The sequence below is a fragment of the Solea senegalensis genome, linkage group LG19 (genome assembly GCF_019176455.1).
Source record: "Solea senegalensis isolate Sse05_10M linkage group LG19, IFAPA_SoseM_1, whole genome shotgun sequence".
NCBI classification, from domain to species: domain Eukaryota; kingdom Metazoa; phylum Chordata; class Actinopteri; order Pleuronectiformes; family Soleidae; genus Solea; species Solea senegalensis.
In genome coordinates, this window is record NC_058038.1 from 14,916,091 (window position 1) to 14,942,930 (window position 26,840).

Here is a 26,840-nt window from a genome sequence, read left to right on the forward strand (position 1 = left end):
CAAGTGTCCCACAAGGACAACAAACACATTATACAACCCTTGAGTGAGCAATGGATTAATCCGCAGCAACAGCCAGGGGAATTGATTAGCTGTTTTGAATCATTTATCAAACATCATCTTTGGCCTGCTGAGTGTGAGCTGTGATACTCCTCTAGTGTTGCAAAGCATCTTTCATCACGGGTGAACATCTTAATGGTGCACCTCGTAGAACGTGAGCACTGACAAAGGGCCATTAGACACTTGAGGGACGTCTGACCAAGCCTTCGCAATGGTCGCTAGGCAAAGATGTTTGGATGGGGTCAGAAATGATGCAGTCAAAGCTAATGGGGTCAAAGAGAATGGAGTTAAAGATCGTCTGGTCAAATATGATGGAGTCAAGGATGGTGGTGTCATTTATTAATGGAGTTGGAGTCAAAGAGGTCTCATTCAAAGGGGATAGGACCAAAGATGGAGTCAAATATGATGGAGTGAAGGAAGGAATCAAAGATTTTTGAGTAAAAAAGGATGGAGTGATAGATGATGGAGTCAAAAATACTGTATAACATTGAAAAAAAAGGCCTGAACTAAGACTGGTTGCACAAGGCACTTGTTTTAGGAGGAAGAGAGAGAAACGCCAATCAACATTCAAGTCAATATGTAGGCTCCACACAAGTGAAAGCCATTCCTCAATCAGGACAAAGCGGAAAAGCCAACTGCAAACTGCAAACCCTGAAAGAGGAAAACAGAGATAGGCCAAGAACACATAATCCCGAGGCCTAAAGTCATCACAGGATTTAGTTGTTTGCACTTGGGGATTTTTGACTGATGAGTCACTTTCCAGTTCGACTATCACCTCACTTTTTCAACTTCAGTGGAAAAAGTGCAACTTTTAATGCTGTTTTTTTTTTTTTTACAGAATTGATTCAGTCTATCTCCCTCTACAGTTGATTACTAGGAACGTACAAAACCTACACAGCCACAGTTTTCTGTCTTCAATCTTCCTGGTTCCCGCAGCCCCCACACCTCCCACATCAATCCATAGTTCACTAAATAACTAATGAGAACATGCAGCATGGTGGCTGTAAAACTGCACGATAGCTTTGATCTTGGCAAAAAGTTTTATATCAAGATCCCAACAACGCTCCTCCAAGAAAACATGTTTTTCTTTGATTCCCATTTGAGAGTTCTGGCCCTTTACTATATATCTTCGGTATGACGTTTGTACAAGATCACTTTGAAGTTGCTTAGAGAAGCCCTAATAAAAAACTGCTACATGCTTCTCTTTCCTCTTCCCGTCATCTCTCACACTTCACTCTTTCCTGACTCTTCTAAACCCGGCCTCAGCTTCAACCCCTTCGGCTTTGAAACTTGCTCTTACCATCTGATCATTTGTCTTCTCTTACTTCCTTCTGATTCATCTTCTTTGCAGAAGGGTTTTAGTCATTTTCCACTCCTCTCACCTATGTTGAGTTCCTCCTAAGCCTTCTCAATCACTTTGATTCCAGCTTGACAGTCCACTCAGAAAAGAGCGCCAGAGAAGACGGACTGTCCATAAAGGATGAGGATCTCGTCCTCTCATTACACTCCCTTCCCTCATTCCGACTTCCTCTTGCAGTCTTCTTTAATGTCAGGAGTGGGAATCACCAAGCATCCACTCGACTCTACCATCAAGACACCACCAACAATGGGGGGGATTTGTGCCTTATATGTCCAGTGAACTTCTCCCTCACATCTGCAGATTCCATAATGGAGTGGCTCTTGCAATGACTGTGAGACAGCTGAGACAGATGCAGCCCGGGTGTTCGAAGCAGCAGCTGCCGACTGACACTGCGAGCCACAGAGGAAGACGCAGTAAGTGAAAGACTGTGGAATAGCCTCTTGACTTCTCGTTATGCCCTGCCCTGCCACCTGCACACACTGAGTGACTGTACATAGTACTGAAGGAATACATAGAGATAGCTCCAACGTAAAATGTGTGCCTTTATTGAATGACATGCTGGCTGGAGGACGTTCACTGTCAACTATTCCTCTAACCCTGCATGCATCTTTATCTGAAACCCTGGATCCCAATCCTGTACGGATCCTTCGTCTTAGCACTCGACTCGACTCGAGTAGCTACTCCAGCCTGCCATCTGCTCAACTCCAATCCTTCTGGCAAGTCCCCAGTGTTCATGCTAATTTGACTGGTTTAGGTTTGCATGTATAGTCTACTCATAAGCTAAACCTATGTTAATAGCACAAAGCCTGGTGTCTGCCTTTTTCTAAAGGAAACAAAATCCATCTGCCTGAGGTACTTGTGTCTATTGCAAGTGGAAACCAGTTGTAAATTCGCCCATAAGAATCTGAATGCCCATTTTTTTTTTTTTTGTGAGTCAATATTTTTTGCCCCTGGTTCAGTCGACTTCGCTGTGGTAGACAGGAGAGCCTTATCATTCACCAGCACAGCTCTGCGCAAGTGGTGAGCAATGTGTTTCCTCGCAGAAACAACACACTCTCACACCTCCAGCCAAGATTCTCTTCAACTTATTCTATTTGTTAAGTCCAGCCAAACGAGCTTGACATTGCTTGTCTTGGGCCACGATTGGATTTGTTGTTTTCACAACGCTATAAGGACCACACAGTATCATGATTTCTCCGTCACCTTATTGGAACACATCCAGCAAATACAGAAACATGTATGCCGTTTGAAAATAACACATTTTTCAGAAAACAATCCACAGCTTCTACAGGTTAAAGTGTCAGGTTATTTCATGTGAGCTCCTTTTACACTTGGACAACAGCATGACCCTGGCCCAAATTTATTTTACTGGTAAAATCTGTGTTTATCCAAAAATGTCTGCAGTGACAGGTCTATTACTGCAGGAATATTCAAGATGTTGTATGAGTTACACCCACTGACAGCTTGCTAACATAAGACCATCTTTCAGTCTCATCATTCAATACCAACGTCTACAGAATTTGACAGACCTTAAAACAACAAAGCCGTTGGTGCCCTGTAAGACTTTTGCACAGTACATTTCAAATTGGCATGATCCACGATCACAAACCGCAGTACATCTGGCTGCAAAGTGGATAGACCAGTCAGAGCGACAACGTGTGCGACACATGATGGCAGCAGTTGGCAGTTTGTATTATTTACATCGCAGCAAACACATTGTCCTTGTCAACAAATACTGCAAAGAGCAGCTGTTCGGCACATCATCCAGACTCTTAGATGCCGCTGCAAAAGTGAATCCAGCGGGTCGTTAAGGAAAAGTCTTCAGCGGCTCTTCTGTCACTCATAATATCAAACCTGCCGTGTTTTTAATAAGGATCGTGAGAGCAGGCAACTCGCCTTTAGGTAGATGTAAATCAGTCTGAAGCGTGTGACTCACCATGAGCATACTGATTGGTTTGGCTTCGAGGAAAGTTATTAACAGCGATAGCTGAGGTTAAGATGGTTTAAAAAAACAACAACAAAACAATATAATGAATTAATTAGAATGAATAGCTTTTAATAGTTGATATTTTCTCCACTGTTTGTTTGAGCTATTAAAATTGAAAACAGCTAATGAAGTCAGTATACCTTATAAAACATACACTATATAAGAAAATATCATGGCAACACATGTACAGCCTACTGTATATACTGTACGTTGAAGGTTCATATATAGTGTGATTCATACTTCTCTCTCTCTTTCTTTTAGTCATTTAAGTTATTAATGACAAGGGCATCTTTACAGTATGAATGCACTAAAGGCAAAGCAATGGGAGTCATTATGTATGATTTCTTTTGTCTTTTGAATAGAGCTCAGCGACACTCTACCGCTCATATTAAACGGACATAGACAGGGAAATAGAAAAGGGATTCAGAAGCACTATCATGATAACAGCTACAATGTGAAAGGTGTGGGGGACGTTTACGTATTTGCAGTTTCAATCAAAGACGAGCAAACAGGTCGACCTCCGCTGCCCTCTCATAGCAAAGGAGGACCAAGGTTTCAAAAACAGCCAGGCCAGACATAATGTTAATAATGATCAACTGGAAATTAGTAGGAAGATAAAGGCGGGGGAGGTCACTGGTGAGGAGAAGTGAGGCTGGAGGAATGACGGTGCCTGCTTTGTGCACAGGGAAGCAATTAATCCTCGTCCGTGTGACCTCTCGTTGGAAAAAGTAGTCGCGGCGCGCCATGAATCACCCCGAGTCCTGGTCACTGTCACGTTCACTGGTGATGAAAAACGACACTTAAGCACTGCTCTGAGAGATACAGCTGCTACTTCATTACCAGCACAGTATCCTTCACACTTAGGCCTATACAGTATGCTTAGGCTACATATTATAATGTATGTACATACAGTATGTAGCCTGTAGAAGGATGAAACTTGACATTAAATCGTTTTCTATGCAGCCATGAGGATCCTCACATTTTCAAAAAGAACAGCTTTTAATGCGTCATCTGTTTGCATATGTGTACAGGTTAGACACAAAGGGAAGTATACAGTATGTGAACATTTATTGATGTGTGTGATGTGATGTAGAAGACAGCAAATGGGATGGTGAGTGGGGAACATGGTTTGTATCGGTGATTGGCTGAAGTTTTTGAACTGCGTGTTGTGATAATGTAGCTTCATTTTGACAGACAGGAGACACTGGCACGGAACAGTCGCTATAATCTATATATATATATATATATATACATACATATATATACATAAATATGTAAATAAATATATAAATATATATAAATATATATTTATATATATATATATATACATATATATATATATATATATATACATATATGTATATATATACATATGAAGATCAAAGTCAACAGGTTTGTCAGGACAAACGCACAAGCCAAAGGAGCACATTTTGTCGGAAGGTCCTTTCTACAGATTCTTACACAGCAGCGATTTCTGCCAGGAAATGAATCATTTCCAGGTGATAAAAAGCAGAAACAGAGGTGAGATTTTGTTCTTTATATAACTGAAAAAAGAATCTGTTTATCTGCAGATGCTCACTCACTCACTCACTCATCTTCTACTGCTTTATCCTCCACATAAGGGTCAGCACTGCTGCCAATCTCAGCTTACACTAAGGTGAAAGGCGGGGTCACACCCTGCACAGGTCACCAGTCCATCACAGGGACACACATATAGAGACGAACAACCATCCACGCTCACTCTCACACTCCCACTGCAGATGCTGTTATTAGAAAAATATTTCAAATTGTGCATTTTTTTCACCCGACCTCTCGCAATAAAACCCCAAACAGACTGAAAGCTTTTCCATGCACTGCCACCACATTATGTACAGTATACTCTTTGCCCATCAAAAGAAAGTCCAATATTAGTTCAGAGACTATACTGGCGAAAAGAGAAATGTCCCTTATAAGCAGTCAAACACGGACACAGGCCCAATCTTTAAATTAAACCCAGCAAATTCCAACTCTGTCTCATTAAAATCCTCTTATCTTAGTGAAAGGTTTCAGGCTCAGTGGAGCAGCAGTTCACATGAAAATGACTTTAATGACATTTCTGTGCATATGCATCTCTGCGCATATTATTCTACAAGGTCCATCTATGCAGGTGATTTAAAGTAAATGAACTTCATTTCTTCATTAAAAATCCCAAGAGTTTAAAGTTGAGGCTTAATGTGACTCACAAATACACATCATTTGATGAAAGTGGCCAGCAACACTAACGTAAGAAACCTAATTAAAAACATATAACCCAATGTTTAGTTTTACTTTTTTGCTCATATGTACAACCTGTTTACTTACTGTCAAAGGGTGATGTTTTATAATCCCACGTGGGATGGCATGACACAGAAAAACAAACAATTGACAACAAACTTTTGCAGTTTGTCTCGTCTTCAAGTGAAAAATTAAAAATTCTTAACACAGCTTCGTACCCTCATGTACGTGCATGTTTGGCTTGGCGTGTTTTGTTTTTCCCTTGAAGAAAATGGAAACTTACAAACCCGCGTGCCAGCAAGTACTAGTCATTTAATTTGTGAGGTGTTTAGCAAAAATAATTTGGCGATTGGCAAAAGCTATTATCTGCTGTTGCCGTACATTAGTATGACTGATGCATAGTCATTCTGCAGCTCATCTCTTACTCTGCATAGAAGGCTGTAATCTTTTAAAAGTGCCTGTTATTAAAAAGAATTTCTATTAAAAAACCAAAACAAGCAAAAACAGTTTATTTCCTACATAAACTGCTTTAGAGCAAACAGGGAGCCAAAAGAAAGATACAGGGATCAACCACAACACTATTTTTATCTTGTATAAATGCCATGCTCCAAAGTAATAAACGAGCCTTGTCTGTATAAATGAGATGGAAAAAACAAAGAGATTTCCTCTACACTCTGTGAAAATCACCATAACAGATTGATTATGTCTCGTATGAGTCAATTTACAATCATTCCCATTCTTATTCTGATATAAATAATAGTTGGCGACATGTGTTTCCCTGCATTTTATTAAAACAACACTTATGTACAAATGTATTCATTACAGGGAATGTAAAATAGTACATCTCAGCATGGTGTGAATGGCTTTGGGTGCACCTTGTACAAACATCCAAACTCCACGGTGACACTGTATTCATACGACACTGAGCGAACACACTTGTGAAATGTAAGCATTAGCAAACTAGAATTAAAGTTTTCCCTTTGACTAAATTTCCATTTGATTGCTCATGACTTTTTTTTTTTTTAAATTCCATCAAACAACACATTTCATTGTGACTTTAGTAGCGGGCGCGGCGCTTATGTTGCCATGTGAACCTTGAAACGAAGGCTTCAAACACCAGACAACCAGATTTACAGTACAATCATGCAGTTCCCTGAGAGGATTTTACCACTTCACCTACTTTGGTAAAGAAAAAGTCATTGTTCATGATATCATTACAGCTTCTCCTGGAAAAAGCAGAATCACATCAGAAATGAAAAAACAAACAAACACAAAAATAAAGTCTCCTGTCACCGGGTTCTCCTGTGGTCATAGGCAGTCCCTGCACAGAGCCACCTGGCCAATGCGATAGTCCCTGCAGGGGCACAGGCGCTGGTATTTGGCACTGGAGCCAGCGCAGCTGAACAGCAGTGGGTCCTGCTGCAGCCCACATTCAGCATGCTCTGCTGAAAAGGCAGGGAAAAGGTGGTTCATCTCCGACCCCAGTCCCTCACACTGCATATCCAGCCTGGACACAAAGACAAAGTAAAATAACACACTTGACCAATGCATCATTGATGAGTTTACAATTCATTGGGATTCTACTAATAAGACACAACGTTAATGAAATATTAATGTTGGTATCTTAAGTATTTATGCTACATGGTTGCCTGGACGGTGTTACCTCCTGTACGTCATGCTGCATATTTTGAAACTACAAGTGCAAATGAAACCTGACAACATGAGAATGGAAAGTAAGTTCAATTGATCATATGCTGGGTCAGCTCGTTAAGAAGCAAAATTGAAATATCAAATGTTGGCAAAAAATGAACGCACACAGCCATTTAAGTAAATTAACCAAAATGAAGGAACTCACGCGCTGAAGGCCTCCTTAATGTTGACGAAGCGATACAAGGCAGGTTCGCAGATTAGTCCTGCACTTTGGCACGCCGTTACACATGACTGGCCCTCCAGAGAAGCTAAGAGCCGCAGTGCACTGAGGGGAGGCCAGGATGTGTAGGAGCTGGTGTTGAAGGCCCAGGTTAGTGAGCTCGAGTTGTGTAGGAGGATGAAAGGGTTGGGCGGGCTGCTCGGCCAAGCCCTGGATGAGCTTCCTGGAGCAAATGGAACTTCAGGAGAACAAAAGTCCTGCAGGTGCAAAGATAAAATGACCCGTAATCAACATTTTTCTTTTTTTAGTGGTACTGCATACAGCAACACTGCCAACACACTGACCTGTGTGGTTGAGGTGAAATAAACCTGATACTCCATTACAGAGAAGCACGAGCTCATTCAGCTAAGCATCAATTTCTGGACAGCTGATTCGGGAAATGATAAAGGAATTGTAACATTAAGCAGTTCTTATCAGAGCTGACAAGTTGTCTCGCCAATCTCGCTGGAAAATGATATGAATGCAGTTATACCACCCAGTGATAAATGATGTTTGGAGGCAAAATTAGACTCTGGTGAAAGCTCAGATTAGACTCCCCTCCGGCTCAGGTTATTCATAAAGCCCAGGTAATAACATTTCTCTGACATGTCCCTCTGGCCTTCAGACCTGTATATTAAAAAGGCTCCTAGTGCCCACAGGCAATAACCAGGGTTCCAATCTCTCTATCTCTGCTGCACGTGTGCACATATGCACACGTATCTACGCACAAACACACACACACACACACACACACAAACCTCATCAAGAAAATAAAATGAAGAGCAGGAAGTGTTTTATTTCACCACTTGGCTGTATGTAAGTCCGAATGTTCAATAACTCCACAATCTCACAGGCTTTGCTTCATGTTTTCATCACCGATGTTGACAGGCTATAGTTTATGTGTTTCACTTTCGACCCACTATGAGTCATTTAAGTCACAAAAATGTAATTTTCTAGAGAGAAAAACTTTCAAAAAAAAAAAGAAACCTGCGTTTTATTTATTATTATTGCAATGTTTTGTCTTAAAAAGAGAATATAGGATTATGGCTTCTTGACCTCTTCTAACACATCCAGATCGTTGGTGTAGTGGTTAACATGGTTTGTGTGGGGGGTTTCTCCAGGTTCTCCAGGTACCTCCCACAGTCCAAAAACATGCAATGTGGGGATTGGGACACTCTAAATTGACAGTGAGAGTGAATGATTGTTTGCAACCCTCACGTGGAGGATAAAGCGGTAGAAAATGGATAGATTATCTGGATTTTGTGTGCAAATTAAACGCATATTGTGCTTAATTCAAAGGAGGAGGTTGGTTTCTTTTTTGTTTCCAGCCGTTTCACTTGACATCGCTTGGTGTCTTTGCTCATTGAGATCATTAAGGTCATTAAATCAAGTTTAATTGAAATGAAACGAATGGAAAATAAATTGCCTCATCTATCAAATCATGTTACTTCCTCGTCCGTCTAGCTCTTGCTGCGGTTTCACATAATGTTTTAAATGTAATGAAAGTCTGTCATTTGGAATCAACTGTTTGTTTTTACAACCTGTGGGATCAGAAATGAATGATACTGAGCTCGTGGCTGTGGCATCATACCTTTGCGAAAAAGCACAGCTCATGTTGTACGACAATGACAATGGGAACCCGTTCCAGCAAATGGAGGTCAGGGGATGACAGTGGGAGATGATGAGGGATCGAGACTGGAAGCAGAAAATTGAGGGTAAGACATGGGAGTGACTTGCAAAGTTAGAGATGAAATTGGAAAACTCGGAAACGGGGAAACAAAAGGTTAAGGAAAGTGGAAGAAAATAAAGGCAAGGGGAGTCTGATTGGGAGTCTGACCTTGTACACTCAAGGCGGTCAATCACAGTCACAGGCGGTCACGGCACGACGAGTGTGTGTGTGTGTGTCTGAGCATGTGTTTCTGACACCAGGGGAGCGATTGTGTCGGAGCAGAGTGCAGCTTAAGAGCATTTCCTCAAACAGCCATATTACTGTGACTATCACAACTTGATGGATGTGCAGGAGGATGGCAACATCGGCTGTGGTCTAGTGCAGGTTTGGACCATTACTGTGTAGTAAGGTATTCTGTACGATGGCTGAAGTCGTTCATGTCTTCACATCACTGTTTGATTCCCATTTCAGTCAAGAACACTTAATCATAATGCACATAATCAAACCAATTATTGCAACAACAGAGCAGCAAGAAAGAGAGAGCAGTGCAGAAAAGAGTGGGCCCAAGCAAGACACTTTAAAAACATTTTAAAACGTTCAGTCTGCTGAACTCTGATCTCGAAAGGTGGAGGCTAAGAAATTAGTGAGAAAGGAATGTTATTTAACTAGCAGGCCTTGGTGTGAGAGTGTCTGTGCCTGGATTGTGACTCATACACTGCGGTAAAAAGTTTAAAAAGTCAAATAACAAATAAATTTTTTCTATGAGAATTATATTTTCCTTTCATTCTCTGACCCAGCACACCACACATTTCGGAAAAATTAATCACTGCGCTCGTCTATGTGGCCCCGGCAAAGGTTCTAATTAATAGCCGACCCATGTTCTGTAACAGAGGTGTAAATATTGTGGCAATGGATTTCCAGAAAGGAAACTCTAAAACACTTAAGCTGAGTGTATTAGTTTAAAGCAGACAAACCGAATAGACATGTTAAAGTTTGAAGAACAGGAGATTGTGCACTTGTGAAAAATACAATTGCTCAACTCATCTCATACTTTATTTCTAGCGCCCCTTTAAAGCGACAGTAGAAGGGGGCACAGGTTACATACAAAAATACGTAAATTACATAAATAGATTTGAATAAAAACAATCAGCAATCAGTAAAAACAATAAAATATAACATGTATTATTAAAATTAAAAAAACCCAGGGAGTAGAAATGGGTTTTAAGGGAGGATTTAGAAGTCTCTAGGGTCTGGAAGGATCTAATATAGAGGGGGAGACTGTTCCAGAGTCTGGGGGCAGCCACGGCAAAGGCCCTGGTTGGGGAGTGGCGACGTAGGAGCTCAGAAAGATACAGAGGGGCCATACCATTGAGGAGCTCAAAAACAATTAATAGAAGTTTAAAAATCAATAAGAAAACAGACCGGGAGCCAGTGGAGGGAAGCTAAGACTGGCGTGATGCTGGGGAGAAGTTGGTTGAGAGAGGATCGGTCCAAGCCCACGTACAGGAAGTCACAATAATCAAATCTAGATGTAACAAAGGCATTAGAAAAATAGGACTTGGTCATGGCTAAGAGGCGGAGTTGGAAAAAGCTTTTTTTCACAACAGCACTGATCTGCTTGTCAAAAATTACACCGAGGTAAAATCAAGAGTTTCCCCTTATTAGACAACCAAAAGTGCGTTAAGGAAGATTTCCAATCAAAAGAAAATCATCTAAAATGGGTAGTGTGAACGGCAGCTGTATTTGGAGTGAACAGAATGAGTATGTAATTGAAAACAAATGCAAATTTCCAGGGTAAGCTGTGAGACAAACGAACCACTTAAAACCCAAGTGTGGCCTTTTTCAGAGTGAACAACATAGAGCTTTTTTAGAGTTTGGTTTCCGTTCATTCTGGGCTTTCTGAAATTACCGCGGGAATCGGAGTGGTTGACCCAAACGCATGGAAAGGAATGACAACTCGTTCCATCGTGTGTATGTAGGGTCTACTGAACTGTCACCATGTTCTCCTGCCGAGAGGTAAAATGCAAACAAACACATCATCGCTGATGCAGAATGTTTCAAGACCCACCTGGTTCTGAATGTAGGCGTGAATTCTTTCAAGCATCCCCTCACAGGTGTACTCGTATGGCAGGAACGGCTTCACCTGTCAACACAGACGAAGAAGCAGTGAGAACGGGGGGGAGAGAGAGAGAGAAAGAGAGAGAGGGAGAGAGAGAGAGAGAGAGCGAGAGAGAGCCATTGTAATTACAGGAACTGCAGCATCTGATAGTTAATCAAAGCTGACATATTCATTAGTGTAATTGTGAAACGCTTATATCATGCCACAAGCCTCGCATTAAAATCAATGACGGAATACATCACACATGGCAGCTTTAAAAATTGATTTCATTATTTCTTAGTGATGACTTTATCGATATGTCAATGACAGAGTGAAGTGACAGTGGACCACAGGTCGTCCTGTGCAGGTTGCTTTTTGTTACTCTGAGTCTTTACTCACTGTCTGGACTGTGACAGAAGACACTGAATTAAAAGCCACAGAGGAAACACTGATCCATCACTTCTTCTGCTCATGCTCTGTGCTAAATGTACGAACACAGGCACCATATGGTGGAAGAAAAGACTTTCTGGCGGTTTACGTCTTATGAGACAGCTTTATATTAATTATTGGATTTAAAAACCATTGTGTTTTGATGCCATTAATAATTGTGAAGTATATCAGGAGAGAACACACAGAATACGAAATCCTGGAGCAGATTCCCCTCTGAATGTCTCCCATGGTACAATAACTGAAGTGAGATCTCTTTGTTTACTATCAGGCCGCTAAAGCATTCAGGCTTTTAAACTGATAAATGGTTCCTTTTAGTGTTGTGTTCCTTTTAGCATTCCCCTATTACTTTATTTCATCTGAGTTTAATGAAATGTATCTGGCACTTCATCAGCTATTCTGCAATGCAATTTGCCTTTCGGGCATCTTTATATAATAGCATCGGAAGAGTGCGAGAGAAGAAAAAGCTTCAAAGATGGCGATTTCAATCCAGCGGTGGAAACATCTTTTAAAGCGGCCGCAGAATTTATACGCCTAAACTGACTGCACTGCTCGGCCACAGGGAGTATGTCATTATAGATGACATAAAACAGAATATAATCCATGTTCCTGAGACACGTTATGCCTGGAGTTAAGTACGATACGCGGTAAGAGACAAAATGATGTCAGTAAAGAAAAGAAAAAACACCTTAGTTTAAAAATATGTAAATATGATAGACTGATTCAGAATCAAACATTCAGAATCTTGATAGTATTTCATGTCAGGAAAGATTCTCTTAAATGTATTAAGGTCTCTGTTGCATCAGCAGCTTCCTTATAAATTAGTTATCTTATTTAGTTCCATTCTGTCTGAATCAAATACACAGGTAGTACGTAGGGATGCATGATATTGGACTTTTTGCCGATATGCCTATTTATAGTCAGTGCTTGGGCTTACAACAGAGGTCATTTATTCTGCTTGTTTCGCGACCCAGTTATAAAAAAATGCCGTTCTGCATGGAGTTTGTATGTTCTGCCCGTGTGTGTGTGCGGGTTTTCTCAGGGATCTCTGGTTTCCTCTCACAGTCCAAAAACATGCAGAATTAACTGGACACTTTAAAGTGACCATAGTGAGAGTGAGTGGTTGTTATATATATATATACATATATATATATATATATATGTATATAGATATATATATGTATATAGACAAATGTGATGGATTGGCAATCTGTCCAGGGTCTAGCCTGCCTATCGCCTTACGTCAGCTCTGAGTTTAGCACAGATAGAGCAGTAGAAGATGGATGGATAGATGGATGTTGCGTCACATGCGGATATAAAATATCTTCATTGTGCAAAATAAATCAGCATCAACAAAAATTATAGTCATGTCATGCTGATAATATTGTGCATCCCTAGCAGTGTAGATGTCTTGACTTCCTTTTAACCTGACAAGTAGTGAGTGTTGTTCTCACTACATACGCGTGTGATTGACAGCTCGGCTCATCCAGTGGGTGCCTGGTCGCAGGTGATGTTGGTGAATTTCTGGTTGCGCAAACCGCCGTGGTGCTGGTGAAATGTTTGCTTTGAAAACTAAAAACAATGTCCCCTTTTCTGTCCAATCTATGCATCTACCACGGCTGGTTCGCCATTTTAGCTCCATCAGCAGGAAACCGGGTCTATACTTGGCAGACGGAGGCATGCGTGCATCTTGGCTCAAGAAGGGCACTGGCTGCATCTCTGTTGTTCTAGTGACAGATTGAGGGTTTGTTTGGTTCTGGCCCCTGGAAAGCTGCCAGGTAAACCCAGGTGTGGGCATAGTTTACCTACTGAGCTGCTCAGTATCTCAAGCAATTAGCAGCGCAGGGAGCGGTGCACAGAGCCAGCTAAGCACTTCGTCCTGATGCTGGATGCCATGATTAAGAGCTCTATTAAAAGGCTGAGCGACTAAAAAGTAGGTCAACACAACAAGAAGTGTAAATCAAAAGAGTGCAGGAACAAATTATGCTTTCACCTTCTACCTATTATGCAGCAGCGTGAGAGTGTGCTGTGCCGTGACTACATATCAGATTATTACTTTGCTGAAAGGGTAGTGCTGAGTTTGAAAACAACATAAATTTGCATACATCGATCCTCACGATCTCACGAATGGTTGCGTCAAACTCTTCAGTGTTATTGAAGTCGATGGTGATGACATGCGGTCTGCCGATGTACTGCTCAGCATAGGGATGCTGAGAGGACACCTGAGGAGATGAATTAAAAAGGAAATAAATTAAAAGGTCATAAAGAGGTGTTTTTTAAAACCATACGAGGACTGACATGCATATAATTCAGTATCAGTAATCCGTCATACATTTGAAACGTTAAATAAAATGAGTTTAAGGTGTAAATTCAAGACAGTAAAGCACCTTTCTGGAGGTGGGCTTCCCTTTGAAGAAGTCGTGATTGAGAGAGCTGTGAGGGGGATTGAACTTGGGTTGCAGGAAGATGCAACCATTAGCAATGGCCTCCAAAGGAGCGGGGCCTTCATATGGAAAGCCAAATCCAATGAAAAGCTTGACAGGAAAGGAAGGAGGAGATCATGAGTACATACAGTAGTTTGCTCATATTCAAGCTGACACTTGCATAAAGTCAAAAGTTTATAGTTTTGTAACATTTGTTTTGTAAAACAAAGCATTTACTCAACATGAGAAAACACTGCGGTTCTATTTCCCACCTTGGCCTTTCTAAGGAGCTGCTGCAGCTCGTGCTGAGGCAGCAGACCGTGGTTCTTGACAAAAGCAGGCACCTCGGGTGGACGATGTGTTTCATAATACACTGTCCCGTGTATCTCCATGTGGCGGTGCAGGATGGTGAGGAACTTTTCCTTACCCTTTAAATACAAAGAAGACAAAGAGTTCAACCCTTAAAATTGTAAAATAAAATGGCCCTCATTTGTATTCACATGCGTATTTTCCGTCAGTGGGTTCACCTTATCCCTCGTGATTAATTATAAATTCACTAAGTTCACACTCCACATACAGTATGTCACGGTGCCCCAGGTGAGTGGCTGCCGATTACGTTAGCCATGAAAGCTGCAAAAAAGCCCGATTTTTCACAACTGTCAGTCATTTCTCCGACTCCAGCAGCACAACTTTGACCGGTTAAATGAGGTGAAGTGATTCATCACGATTACACATAACATGTGGCGAGGGGAGAGCAGAAGAGAACGGTGAGGCATGAGGGTGACCTCAGCCAGATGTGAAGTTGTCAGTGGAAAGGAGGTCAGCAGCTGCTCTCATCAGGACACGATGGTCATTTCACTTTGTTAGCATAATATTGCTATTTCTGTGTGTCCGTCTTGACATAAAACAAATCACTTCCTTTGTACGGCATGGGAATGTCACCAGGGCACTACACTATGGTCTGCATCGAGCGGACATTTGTTTATATTTTGGTCACACGCTTACACACACACACACTCACACAGAGGCTGGCACAGTTATTCTTCTTATTAGAATACTCCATTGAGTAATGTCTAAACAAAGACTTATCCCTTAGACATAACTAGTTAATACCCAACCTTAACTGAACCACAACACGCGTCCTAATCCTAACCTCAACCGGAGCCTCAGAAATGAGTTTCTGCCTCATTAGCAGGCTTCGGTCCCCCAGAGGATAACTGAGGCTTGAAGTCTCTTGTTTGTTGTCTCTGTTCTGTTTGTTGGTTCTGTTTTTCAATTACAAAGGCTTCCTATAACAGAATCCCTGACTGTTACAATTAAAAGTGAGCTCATTGAACAGGAAACCGAGGGTAGGGATAGATTTAGATTCTCAGTTAAATTCTAAGAGTCATGTCAAAAAGATCTGTAAAACAGTTATCTTAACTGTTTTAAAACTGCCATTCGATTGTGCCTGTGTATTTCTAAATTCAATGAATTCTCAATTTCACTATGTTACGCTATAAATGTTTAAATGCCCTCACCCCTGCACCTCTACCTGTAAACACATTCAGAGACAACCAGAGCATCAGCAAGTGGAAAGTGAAAAATCAGATTCTGTAAAGCATGTTTTGCTCAGACAGCCTTTTCTGTAAAAGGAGCTAAATCTTGGAAATTGCTACTTTGACCATTTGAAAGCAGCTACAAACAAAAAAAAGCTGATTCAGCAACAAACCTGCATACATGCTTAGTCCTTATAGATGTTATATGAAATGTAACGTTTAATTGTGTTTTTATTGTATGTTTTATACTTTTTATCAGAGGTGGATTTACTCACGTTACTGTAATTGAGTAGGTTTTTGTGTACTGAAGTTATTTTTAAAAATGTGTCATTTTATGTTTACTTAAGCATGGGTTTTTTGGAAGTACTGTATTTCGCTATGTTTTAAATCACATGAATACATTTCTTTTTAAATTGGACAGGTGAATTGACGCTAAATAACGAGAAAGTTAAAGCATTTATGAAATTAGACCTATTTTGACTGATATATATATATGATATTTTTTATATTGTTCAATTTGTAAAGGTTTGCCTTTAATTAAAAACAATTCATGTGCGAGTTCTATCCCCTTGTCCTTTTTGCGCAACACAAAAAAGAACCGTGATAAAATAAAGTAACTTTTACGAGTACAGCTTCTTTTTTACTTTAGCTTAAGTAAATTTTTAGACCAGTACCTTTACTTGTACTGAAGTAAAATGTTATCAAAATAGTGGTAAGTTTGTACTTGAGTAGAATATTTCAGTACTCTTTCCACCACTGCTTTTATTACATGTTTTATACTTATAACAAGGTTTACTTTTATATATGCATCATCTATCTCTGTCAATTAGCATAATTAGCATATGCTACAAACACTATGAAACATGAATTAGACAACACGCTAGCAGTACTGTCTATGTTTTTGTGTATGTCCCTATAAAAATTTTGCTGGCCAATATCGGAAGAAAACTCATACAAGTGATACAGGTGAAAAGTAGGTGTGCACTTACTTGCAGCTGTGTTGGATGGTGAATGCAGAGTTGCAAAGCAGACGTGTGAGCATGACGAGGAGGGGAGTGGGTACACAGAGTGACAGACGTAGAGGAAAGAGACAATGTGACATTAGTCATTTTCAGTATCAAGGGACCTATCACTCTAAAAACTGAGGTGGAAGGCTGTGCTCAGCGAGGGCATGTTTATAGTCTGGAGAGATCCTGACACTGAAGGCAAGATTTTCGACATACAGTACAAACACGACATTGCGTCTTTTTCTTTTTGTCGTGAGAAAACAGCGGACGCTTAAACAGCATAGGAACAGAGCTGTGTTCAGATTCAAGTGAGGCAAACCATGGGAATCAGCAGCACACTTCAAAGTAACAGCAAGCACCGGGAACCTCTGCCAGCAGCTTGGAGGAAGAATTTACTCTAAACAAAACCAATTGTTCTTTCACCATCACACCTCAGGAGACAATCCTAGAGGAGTTGTTTAGATGTGTAATATCTAGTGGGCGTTTCACAGCTCAGCAATTTCATATTCAAACGTCCTCCACATTTCGCTTTTATACTGCGATTGCCACATCCAAAGCACTTTCTATGGCATCAATACATAGTGTAAGCTACCCATTATACACTGTACTTATAGCTAGGGAAAAAAAAACGAAACGAAACGCAATACAAACATGATATGAATCCACTCATGGTGAAATAATAACGCACTCTTGCAGATAAGAAGCATTCACAGCAATATTGTGTGATACCGACCTTCCACATGCTGGCTTCTTTACCATACACAACAGCCATGTTGTTAACCTTGTTCCTCTGAATGTTCAGCTTCTCCGTCTCGTTCAGCTCCTCCGCCACAAAACCCATAAAAGAGTTGTCTGGAGTGTGGGCTGCCAAGGACAGACAAAGCAATTGGCAATACAACGTTACAAGTCCAATTTCATGTCAGATAAGAAACAGAAAGTGTGTCGGCTGTTGTTGGAAATGTAGACTGCTGTGCATGTGGGGAAAACAGAATAAAAGGACGACTATGAGAATCCTTTGAAATGTGGGGGGAAAAAAAACCTAGAAATGATGTATGACGGTTTTCCATAATAGTACAGCTGTGATATTTTTAACAAGATTATTTAACTTGCATCTGTCTGTGCTAATAGTGCATTTGCATGTCACTCGACAAGGTCACTGTAATTGTACACCAACGACGTCATCCTGCTCTATCTAGATTTAGGGCTTACAGTTACAATGTGTCAAAGCAACAACAATAGCTGCACACACAAAGGGGAGCTGTCAAGCGTAAAGGCAAAGGTAACAGGGATAACACTTCCCACTGCCATCTAATTAAGTGGAGAATATAACTAAAAGCAAAAAAGTTTCTCCTGCCACTGATTCCATCAAAGGTGGCAAGGACGTGCTCGTGTGCTCGCGTATTTAAAGTCATTGGTGGTTTTGGGCATCTGTGCAGGCACAGCTGCTCTGAACCAGTTCTGAGGTGTTTGTGCCCCCAAAGCCTTTGCATATATGCGTCAGAACACCTTCTATCATCATCTTTGAATTCACACAGGCCATTAATCTACTAGTTTGCCAAGAAGATGAGTCGCTTCAAATCTCAGACAGAACTCAAAGTTGACCTACGGAACATGGTCATGTACTGTTGGCCATGCAGGTTCCAGTAGCCCCAGTTGGTTCTGTAGTCGTGCCGAGTGGCGTACTCCTCGTGGTTGTAAGCAGGCTCGGTACCGAAGGTGTCTATCACTCGTATGTGGCACCTGGGACAAAATGAGAAATTGGCCGAGCTACAATCACAACAAAGATGTCGTCTTGTTTAGTTGAAAAAAAAAAAAGGTGTAAAACAATCCTATTTTTAGGCTTATTTCACCAAAGGTAACACATTCATGTATAAAACTGATCATGTCAGTGCTATAACAGTATCTCGTAATCAGAGTGGTTTGTAAAGCAGTCACTGGTGATAGATATCCATGCCCCCCGACAGCTGGGTTCCCTTCATTGATCTGAACCGTCATGAGCCTCAAGGTGAGACGACTGAGGTTTTAAATCACAGCCTTAAGTTTCACGACCATTACAGGGTCTCTGCGAGAAAAGACCGCTACACCACCTGGACTGGTCTAAGATGAACTTGAATCGAACACATGGATCAATGTTGTTCACTGAAATTATAAATTCTTCCTGTGCTAAAGTTGCGTCATTTTTGTTGTTGTTCTGAGGTTATTATTATTTTTCCTCTATTTGGTCTTGAAGAATTCAATTAAACTCTAACCCGTCTGCAGCCGTCTCACTTGCTGGTGTTGCCCATTTGTGGAAAGACACGAGGGTCAACACAAGATCGAAACAAAGCTATACTGAGCAACACAGAGGGTTGTGAGGAGTTATTAGGCTGCGATGCCATGATGTGAACTCATTTGACAGTGGTTTGACTCGAACAGATATTGGTTAGTATTTAAAACGATAAATGCACTGCAGTTTTTAGTCTGTTTGGAAATGAACATTGTTGCAACGGGGAATAGATTACACAGCGTCAGCACAGTGCTACACTGAACATTTAATTTAGAACAGTCAACATGAGAAAAGAGAATTAAAATCACATCGGCACCTTTAAAAGTCACATTTGGAAAGTTTAAAAAGATGATTCCAATCTGTGAAGCTGTATCAATGCCTTGCATCTCTAATTAGCATCAGCACCAGGGGGGAAATGAACATTTTTGGTCTGTCACTCTTTGATCGGTGGAGTATTGTTCGATCTGTTGACCTTTGACTGATTCTGGTTGAACTCAACGGGGGCTCTCGCTGTTGTCGTGCTGGAAGTTCGATTTGATTCAATTCTGCAGCTGCTGCAAATGCACACATCCTTCTGTTGTACATTCACATTCAAATTATTTCCCTAAACATGTGAAGATTTCCTTTTTATTCTTTTCCTTTGTCGATTTTTACATTTTGCTCGCCGAGATTTTTTGGCTTGCATTAAAAGCCGATCAAATTAGCTTTATCTTTGTTTGGATAGGTTATTTTTGTGGTACACTGTAAATGCTCCAGTGCTTCCACGATTGAACTAAAGATTAAACCTTTTTTTTTTTAACCAACATAATAGTTGCCAATTATCAGAGAACAGAGCCTCCAGCAACTCTTTTAATTTGTTTAACAATATAAAAATACTTTTCATCCTAATTCCAATATGAGCCTCTATCACCAGCCAGCTAAACAAACAGAATGTGCAGAAATGTGAAGAGAATTTACACTTTTTATTGAGAGTGAGAGAAAAACAAACTAACTTGTGCTTTCTCAGTGACAGACCCATGTGATGCTTCATTTGCTGCAGGCCGTGATAGTCAGTGTAGATGAGGTCAAAGGGCAGAGGTCCCTTCAAGGGGCAGCTTCCTCCTCCAGGAGGGACACCCAGAAACCTACAGACAGTAGATTACATTAGATTAGTCATATGTGCAAAGTGGCATAAATCCACAGACGAGATGAGGAAGAAAAAGTCTCCTTGGGAGAGTTTGGACGACCATCCTTTCCACTTGGACGAGTGGAAAGGAAACGTGAAGTGAAGTCTAAACAATCTGCATAAAGACAAGTGTTTCAGCTCCATATCAGAAGTAATCTGCATCCATGCAAATGTGCCTAAAAATGGAAGTCAATACTCTCCTCTGCGGATTAGTTTCAGAAAGTATGACTAAAGAGAATCAACAGTGGTGAAGTGTCTGTTTGATTTTATCCAGTATACGACAAGGTAAAACTGAAACTGAAGGTAAATGTTAATGGAGCCTTTTATTCACATGTGAAAGAAGCAACGCGGGTAATGGAGTCAGAGTCCAGAGGTCTCCTGTTGCCCATTCAGACTATAATGCGGTTCCTGAGTTTTCAAACTAAAATGGAGAGACATACTTAAACTTGTCTGAGTGTGAATGTTTGGTTCTCCATAGAAGTTGGCTGTCCAGGGCGCGTGCATCTTTCACTCAACCATACTCCAATACAGGGGTGTCAAATAGAGTTGTTCCGATTCCGATACCGGTATCGCAAATGCCTCCGATACTGCAGAAAATGTGGGTATCGGCGAGTACTGGAGTCCATGCACCGATCCGATACCACGTAATTTATTAGAGCTCCGTTAGCTCTGACACGGTTCTTCTTCGCTGTGCTGTTTTAGAGGTGTGAAGAAGAACTGATCACCCGACACCCGTAGACAAGGAGCTAAGTATTTAGCTGCGTTGTTAGCTGCAATATTAGCTGCGCTAGCTGCGCGCCTACAGTCAAACTGGAGCGGCCTGTTTATTAAACGAAAAGAGCAGTGCGACAACTAACCAGCGTACCTGCGTCCTGCGTATGTATGCCTCTGTTTTTAAAGTTTAGCGTTACTTCAGAGACTCATTTTAACAATCTGGAGTCATGTAAAAATTCACGCGCCCTTTCCCGGTCAGTCGTCATGGAAACATGAAGCTCTGCCAGTGCTGCGGTGTTTGGACCAGAGTCAAACAAACGTACAAGCTGAAAAACGAAATAACATATCACATATGGTAAAAATAAATGGTGTCCATTTGCTGTATTCGTTGATGTTTTACAGAGGGTTTAACCTGAGCCAAACCTTACCACCAATGATAATCATATCACAGTCATATCACATTGTTTTATAACACACTGGTATCGGTATTGGTACTCTGTATCAGCCGATACCCACAGCACAAGAATCGTAATCGGTATCGGGAGGGAAAAAAGGGTATCAGAACATCTCTACTGTCAAACTCATTTTAATTCAGGGGGCCACATATGGCACAAAAAAGCACAATAACCTATAAACAACAATAACTTTTCCCATTGTTTTACATTTCATGAAGTATCTTTTTACAAAACACATCATGAGCAACCTGAAATTTCTAGTTTGTGTAAAGTTTATCATTCACACATGTGCATTAGACACAGGTATCTGGAAATGAAAAAACATAGTAGTGCATTTTAACAAATTCTTCCTGCGTGCCGGATTGGACCCACTGGTGGGCTGGTTGTGGCCCATGGGCCTTATGTTTGACATCCATACACTAATACAAAGAACTGATCAAGAGAGTAAATAAATCCAATGTTTGGTGGAAGAGCTTCAGTGCAACAGTGGATGAGAGGGCGCATACATGAATTGAGGATGGGTGAGAGAGAGAGAGAGAAAGCAAGAGAGTACAGAAGACAGGGAGAATGAAGGCACCCAATTGCATCGTGAAGCATCTCAGTGCCCTCGGCGCGATGACAGCAGAGCCATTCAACTGAACAGCCCCAGAATTCAGTGCTACCGAGCAGCGATGCCTCACACTGAGGAGTCTCGCAGTATGTTTGCACAACTTTGTCAGACTCACAAGCAAAGACACACATTACCTGAGACAAACGGCACACTCGTTCAACCACACGTCTTTGGCAGTTAGCGAGATGGCTGCTTTCAAGCAGAAGTCATTACGCCATCCTAACACTTAGCGCAAACATAGCTGGCCTCAAGGATGCCTGTGAACATGTGCATTGCTCTCTTAAAGACACTGAATGAGGGAAGAGGCGATTATAACACAGCTGCTGTACACCATATGTATTTTTGCTATGCATATGTTAAAGTGCTCAAAGGGCAAACATGTCAATGTTCTTTGTGTATTGACTGCATTTATTAAATTTATGAGACGACAAGTCAGTGCTTAGAGTTCATATCAAGAATCATCGGACTAAAACATGAGGCGTAACAAAAAAAAACCATCAGAGATTTTCTTTCTTTTTGTTATGGAAAAACAGAAAACAGAAATGAGTTGCAGGCTTTGACAGAGGTAACTGCACAGCTCTCTGAGTGCTCAGCTTTCAGTCGGGATCACGGCAGCACTTCGTGTGTGAGGAAAACACAATCAAGCACGTCCGTTTTCATTACGGAAAGAGAAAGTGCCGCTTTGTCAAACTTGGGCATTTATTAAAATCCACACAGCACACAAATGAGCAGAGCGGAGGAAGGGGCTGGGCAGACCACCGTACGGCAAGATAATGTCATATGGAGCGTGGTTAAACAGACAAGTTCTGTAGAGTACGTATATATAGTACAGTATAAATAACAGTAAACACAAAGTTGTACTTGTAAGGGCATATAATAATATTTTTTGGAGCTTCAACTAAACTCACTTATAACTTCCGTCCAGCTGACATAGGACGAAAGGCGGGCTGCACACTGGACAGTGTGTCCATCACAGGGCTACATAGACAACCATCCACTCACACAGCGACTGTACGGTTAATTCAACATGGTATCGTTTTTGGACTGTGGGAGGGAACCGGAGAAAAGAAGCGCACACTAGGGGAGAACATGCACAATTCCATGCAGAAAGACCTTTGTTCCAAAGACCTGTCTTCTTGCTGCAAAGGCAAGAGTGCTGACCAGATGCTGAAAATCCACTTCAGTGTCCACCATCAAAACTGCATAGAGCTCATGAATAACAGAGTAACCACAGATGAATTAAGGACTCAACGCAAGAACATCTCAATAAACAGTGGAAAAAATAATAATCTCTGTTGGTTCAGTTTACTGCGCTTTCGCAAACCACATTAGAGGTTTATGAAACCAAGAACACCGTGTAACACAGTAGTATTGAGGCTAATAATCTGAGAGCAGCTCGTAAACTGCGTGCACAGATTTATAACATTTTACTTAGCCAATAAAAAGTCAAACCTTTTTTTCCTGTAGTGGCATACATTTTCATCTCAGGTAAGTTGTTGGGAATGATACTGTCACAACAAACAAACAAACATACAAACAAACAAACAACTGCACTGGTCCAATTTCATAACATAATATCTTCCTGTTTTTAGGTTCTTGAATTCATCAGTGACCCACTTTGGTTATGCATACTTTTTACTTATTTATTTATTTTTGTGTTGTCAAACTGTATCCTCTTCTTTTTGCAGGAGCGATCTCTCTCTCTCTCACACACACACACACTTAGACACACACTCGCGCACACGCACACACCAGCAAAACAAGAGAGAGAGCCTATCGATTTTCCGCTGGACAGTAAACATATTTAGTCAGCACTGCAGCCTTGTGGAAACGGTCATGGTGGCCAGTTCTCCTGCAATATAAGGGATAATGAGCAGGAGTGTGTCAGCCAAAGGTGCTTTAAACTGCGGTTTCATCAGTCAAACGTACACAGCCGGGCAATTCAGTGCTTACACAAACAATGGGGCTTTGTTTTCTTGCCGTGCTCTATGCCGTGTGCAGTATTCAGCCTGGTCGACACAACACAGTCCAGTCTCTCACATCACATTAAAGCCTTGATGCATGCTTGTGTGTATTTTTCCCCTCTACCGGCTGCATACATGTGTGTGTTTTCTTTCAAAAGCATGTGCGATTACAATTGCCTGTATCGTGTGTATTATATAGTATAAATATACAATTTACAATTCATATTTATGTTTATTTCTTCACATCCCTCACCTTATTTTTACTGTAATGCTATAAATTTGCTCTAAATCTGAATTTTCTTACTAATTTCTATCTAATTTTAACTTCCCACGCTATAGACAATCACCTGTAAACCATTTTGTTTTGCTTATTCTAACCATAAAAGAGCAAGGAAATGTCCCGTGAGTAAGGGCTTTTACCCATTTTTCCCAGAATAACCTTCAATATCTGGCAGTTATCGACAATGTACTGCATGTTAAAATAGTGCTTTAACAATTTAAAATGAAGAAAAGTTTTATAAACCCTCCATTATACTGTAGTTGTACATGAACACCAGATTTTGTGTGTTAAATTTGAAATTTGAACAGTATAAGACAAAAAAAAACAAACAAAAAAAACATTTTGTGTCAATGTCCAAAAACAGGCCAACAAAATGGAAACTATTTATGTACAGGTGTTTTTCCAACTCTCTCCTCTCAGGTGATAAAGACCTGTTTTGGCGTAAGTGAAATTACTGTAAAATAACTACATGGCAGCAACCGCTGCGTAATTACGGAAATGCAAAGTGCACTTTGCTCGTTGTTAAAGGGTTAAATCACATTTAATATGTTTGAAAAGCGCTAGATATTAAATAAAGCTTGACTGACACAGTGGCGTGCTTTCCTAAAGATGCATGTATTTGAGATTCCATATATATGAATCTAATTTGAAGTCACTGCACTAATGTCAGAGCAGCTACACTATATTACAGTGTTAGTGCATGACTCCCCTCCTCAGAGAGCCACTGAAGGTGCCGCAGTTTTATTTGCACATATGAAACTTTAAGGGAAGCGTAAAGGGATTAAAGAACATTAAGGAGCCATGAAGTATGAAAAAGAAAGCACAGGCACTATAAGGCTGGGCGGCGCACCAAGTCTTTGAATTATACTATATATAAAATACACATTTTCCAACGCGGTATAGAATTATACGATTACCATAAATAACGCCAGTGTAAAGCCGTGCACACACTTGCGCCTCTTCGATAACTCTGACAGACACATTACTTCATGTTATAATTATTAATCATTTCCTTTGTCCTCAAGCAACACGAGTAGTGGAGCTCGGATTCGCACTTGTGCAGACACACACACACACACACACACTGACAATGCACACATCTGCAAATAGACTCATTAAAAACACGTTCCAGTTGACAATCAAAGATGCAATTAGCAAGCACAACATTTCACGAATGTTACTTAACGAGCATTTTGCAGCGTTCGTATGTGTGTGTGTGTATGTTTGGGAGGTGAAGTAATTACATATATATATAAAGGTTATATATGACTTTTCAGCCAAAATATACCTTTATATCATTTTCTGCCCAGCCAAGCACTACAAGCACACATACACCTGCAGACACAACTCTATTTTTCAGAGACACACACAAGATTAAAGGATAAAGCTGGAATTACTTTATAATAATAATAATTTCATCATTAACAACAAATCCTATGAAAAGCCCAAAGCAATTAATTCATTCTGTGGTAAAGCGGTCTATGCGGCCAGTCAGCTTTTGCCCCTCTATAATATTCTTAAACACGTTTAAAATAAACCATGCCTTTGCATATTCTGGGGACATTTTTGTTTCTTTTCAGCGGCACATCCACGAGCATGCTCAGTGATAGCGTTCCTCATCTACAGAGATGTTCAGCGATAAATCCCTGATTGGGTTTATCGTGACTGAATATGTCCCCCCAATAAAACCTAATGCTCCTAAATGTGTATATAATAGAATCTGGATGACACTGAAGTTGGCAGGGAGACATTAGCCCCATCAAGCTTTGACAGCGCACAATCATTTTTAACTTCATTTAGTAAAAAAAAAAAAAAGACAAAAGGACTAAATAATGTCTTTTAAGTTAGTGAAAAACTGAGGATTTTTCAAAGCAAAGACTCCGAAGAGGAGAACAGAGGTTTAAGACTTGTGTACATTTCCTGACAGCACCATCGGGCACACAGCTGGCCACTGGCACCAGGACAACTCGCCAGTTTGAGGAAACAGAGAGCCGCAGTACACACTGCATTACTTAGGAAGGACGTAAATATCCAGCAGGGACAGGAATTGGCTGAGGCAGACTTTGAGGCACAGACTGAGACCTGAGGTGGCAGACTGAGGAGAGAGAGAGCTCACAGTGTGAAGAGAATGACACAGGCAGGGAGGAGAGCTGATGTTGCAGTCGGCCTGCGGAGGGAGTGAGGTGTTGAATTCTAATCCATTACTTGGGACAGCTGGACAGCGGTCGGAGACAAAAACCTGCGTGTTGTCACCATCGTGTTCACATTAAGCCCATTTCAACAGGGCTTATGAAAATTGCTGCAGAGCATGTGAGAAACACTCTGCGCTTTGTACAAGCATGAAAAACAACGAGAGCTCATTATTTTCTGTTTTTAAATGAAAGTGATGTGCGATCATGATCATGGAGGGGAACATCAACAATACTAAGATCTGTGGAAAATGTCAGTTTGCCTTTCTATTTACTAAGATGGATTGTTGTGCACAAAAAAAAAAAACACCTCATTTGTGAGTTTGCTCATTTTTCTCTTTTACTTTCCGAGTTGTCAACATCACAGGAAGACCTCCTTTTCTTAAGCTGCGGTAAAAGTGTCTTCGTGCTGCAGAAAATCTAACAATTTAGTTTGTTGCCTAAAGCAC

At 40.8% G+C, this 26,840-nt stretch overlaps 1 protein-coding gene across 1 annotated transcript in view; it reads right to left on the reverse strand.

Annotated features, from left to right (window-relative positions):
• Positions 1-6,223: 6,223 nt before the first annotated feature.
• The window catches only part of LOC122784705 (alpha-1,6-mannosylglycoprotein 6-beta-N-acetylglucosaminyltransferase B), a 55,402-nt gene continuing 34,785 nt past the window's right edge, over positions 6,224-26,840 (reverse strand). Inside the window, exons 9-18 of the mRNA XM_044050019.1 lie at positions 20,007-20,138; positions 18,355-18,488; positions 17,482-17,612; positions 16,731-16,736; positions 14,476-14,631; positions 14,168-14,314; positions 13,886-14,002; positions 11,304-11,378; positions 7,513-7,784; positions 6,224-7,164 (exon numbers count right to left, since the gene is read on the reverse strand). Coding sequence (XP_043905954.1) covers positions 6,966-7,164; positions 7,513-7,784; positions 11,304-11,378; positions 13,886-14,002; positions 14,168-14,314; positions 14,476-14,631; positions 16,731-16,736; positions 17,482-17,612; positions 18,355-18,488; positions 20,007-20,138 — 1,369 coding nt within the window. The 3' untranslated portion in view covers positions 6,224-6,965. The remainder of the gene's footprint in view (positions 7,165-7,512; positions 7,785-11,303; positions 11,379-13,885; positions 14,003-14,167; positions 14,315-14,475; positions 14,632-16,730; positions 16,737-17,481; positions 17,613-18,354; positions 18,489-20,006; positions 20,139-26,840) is intronic.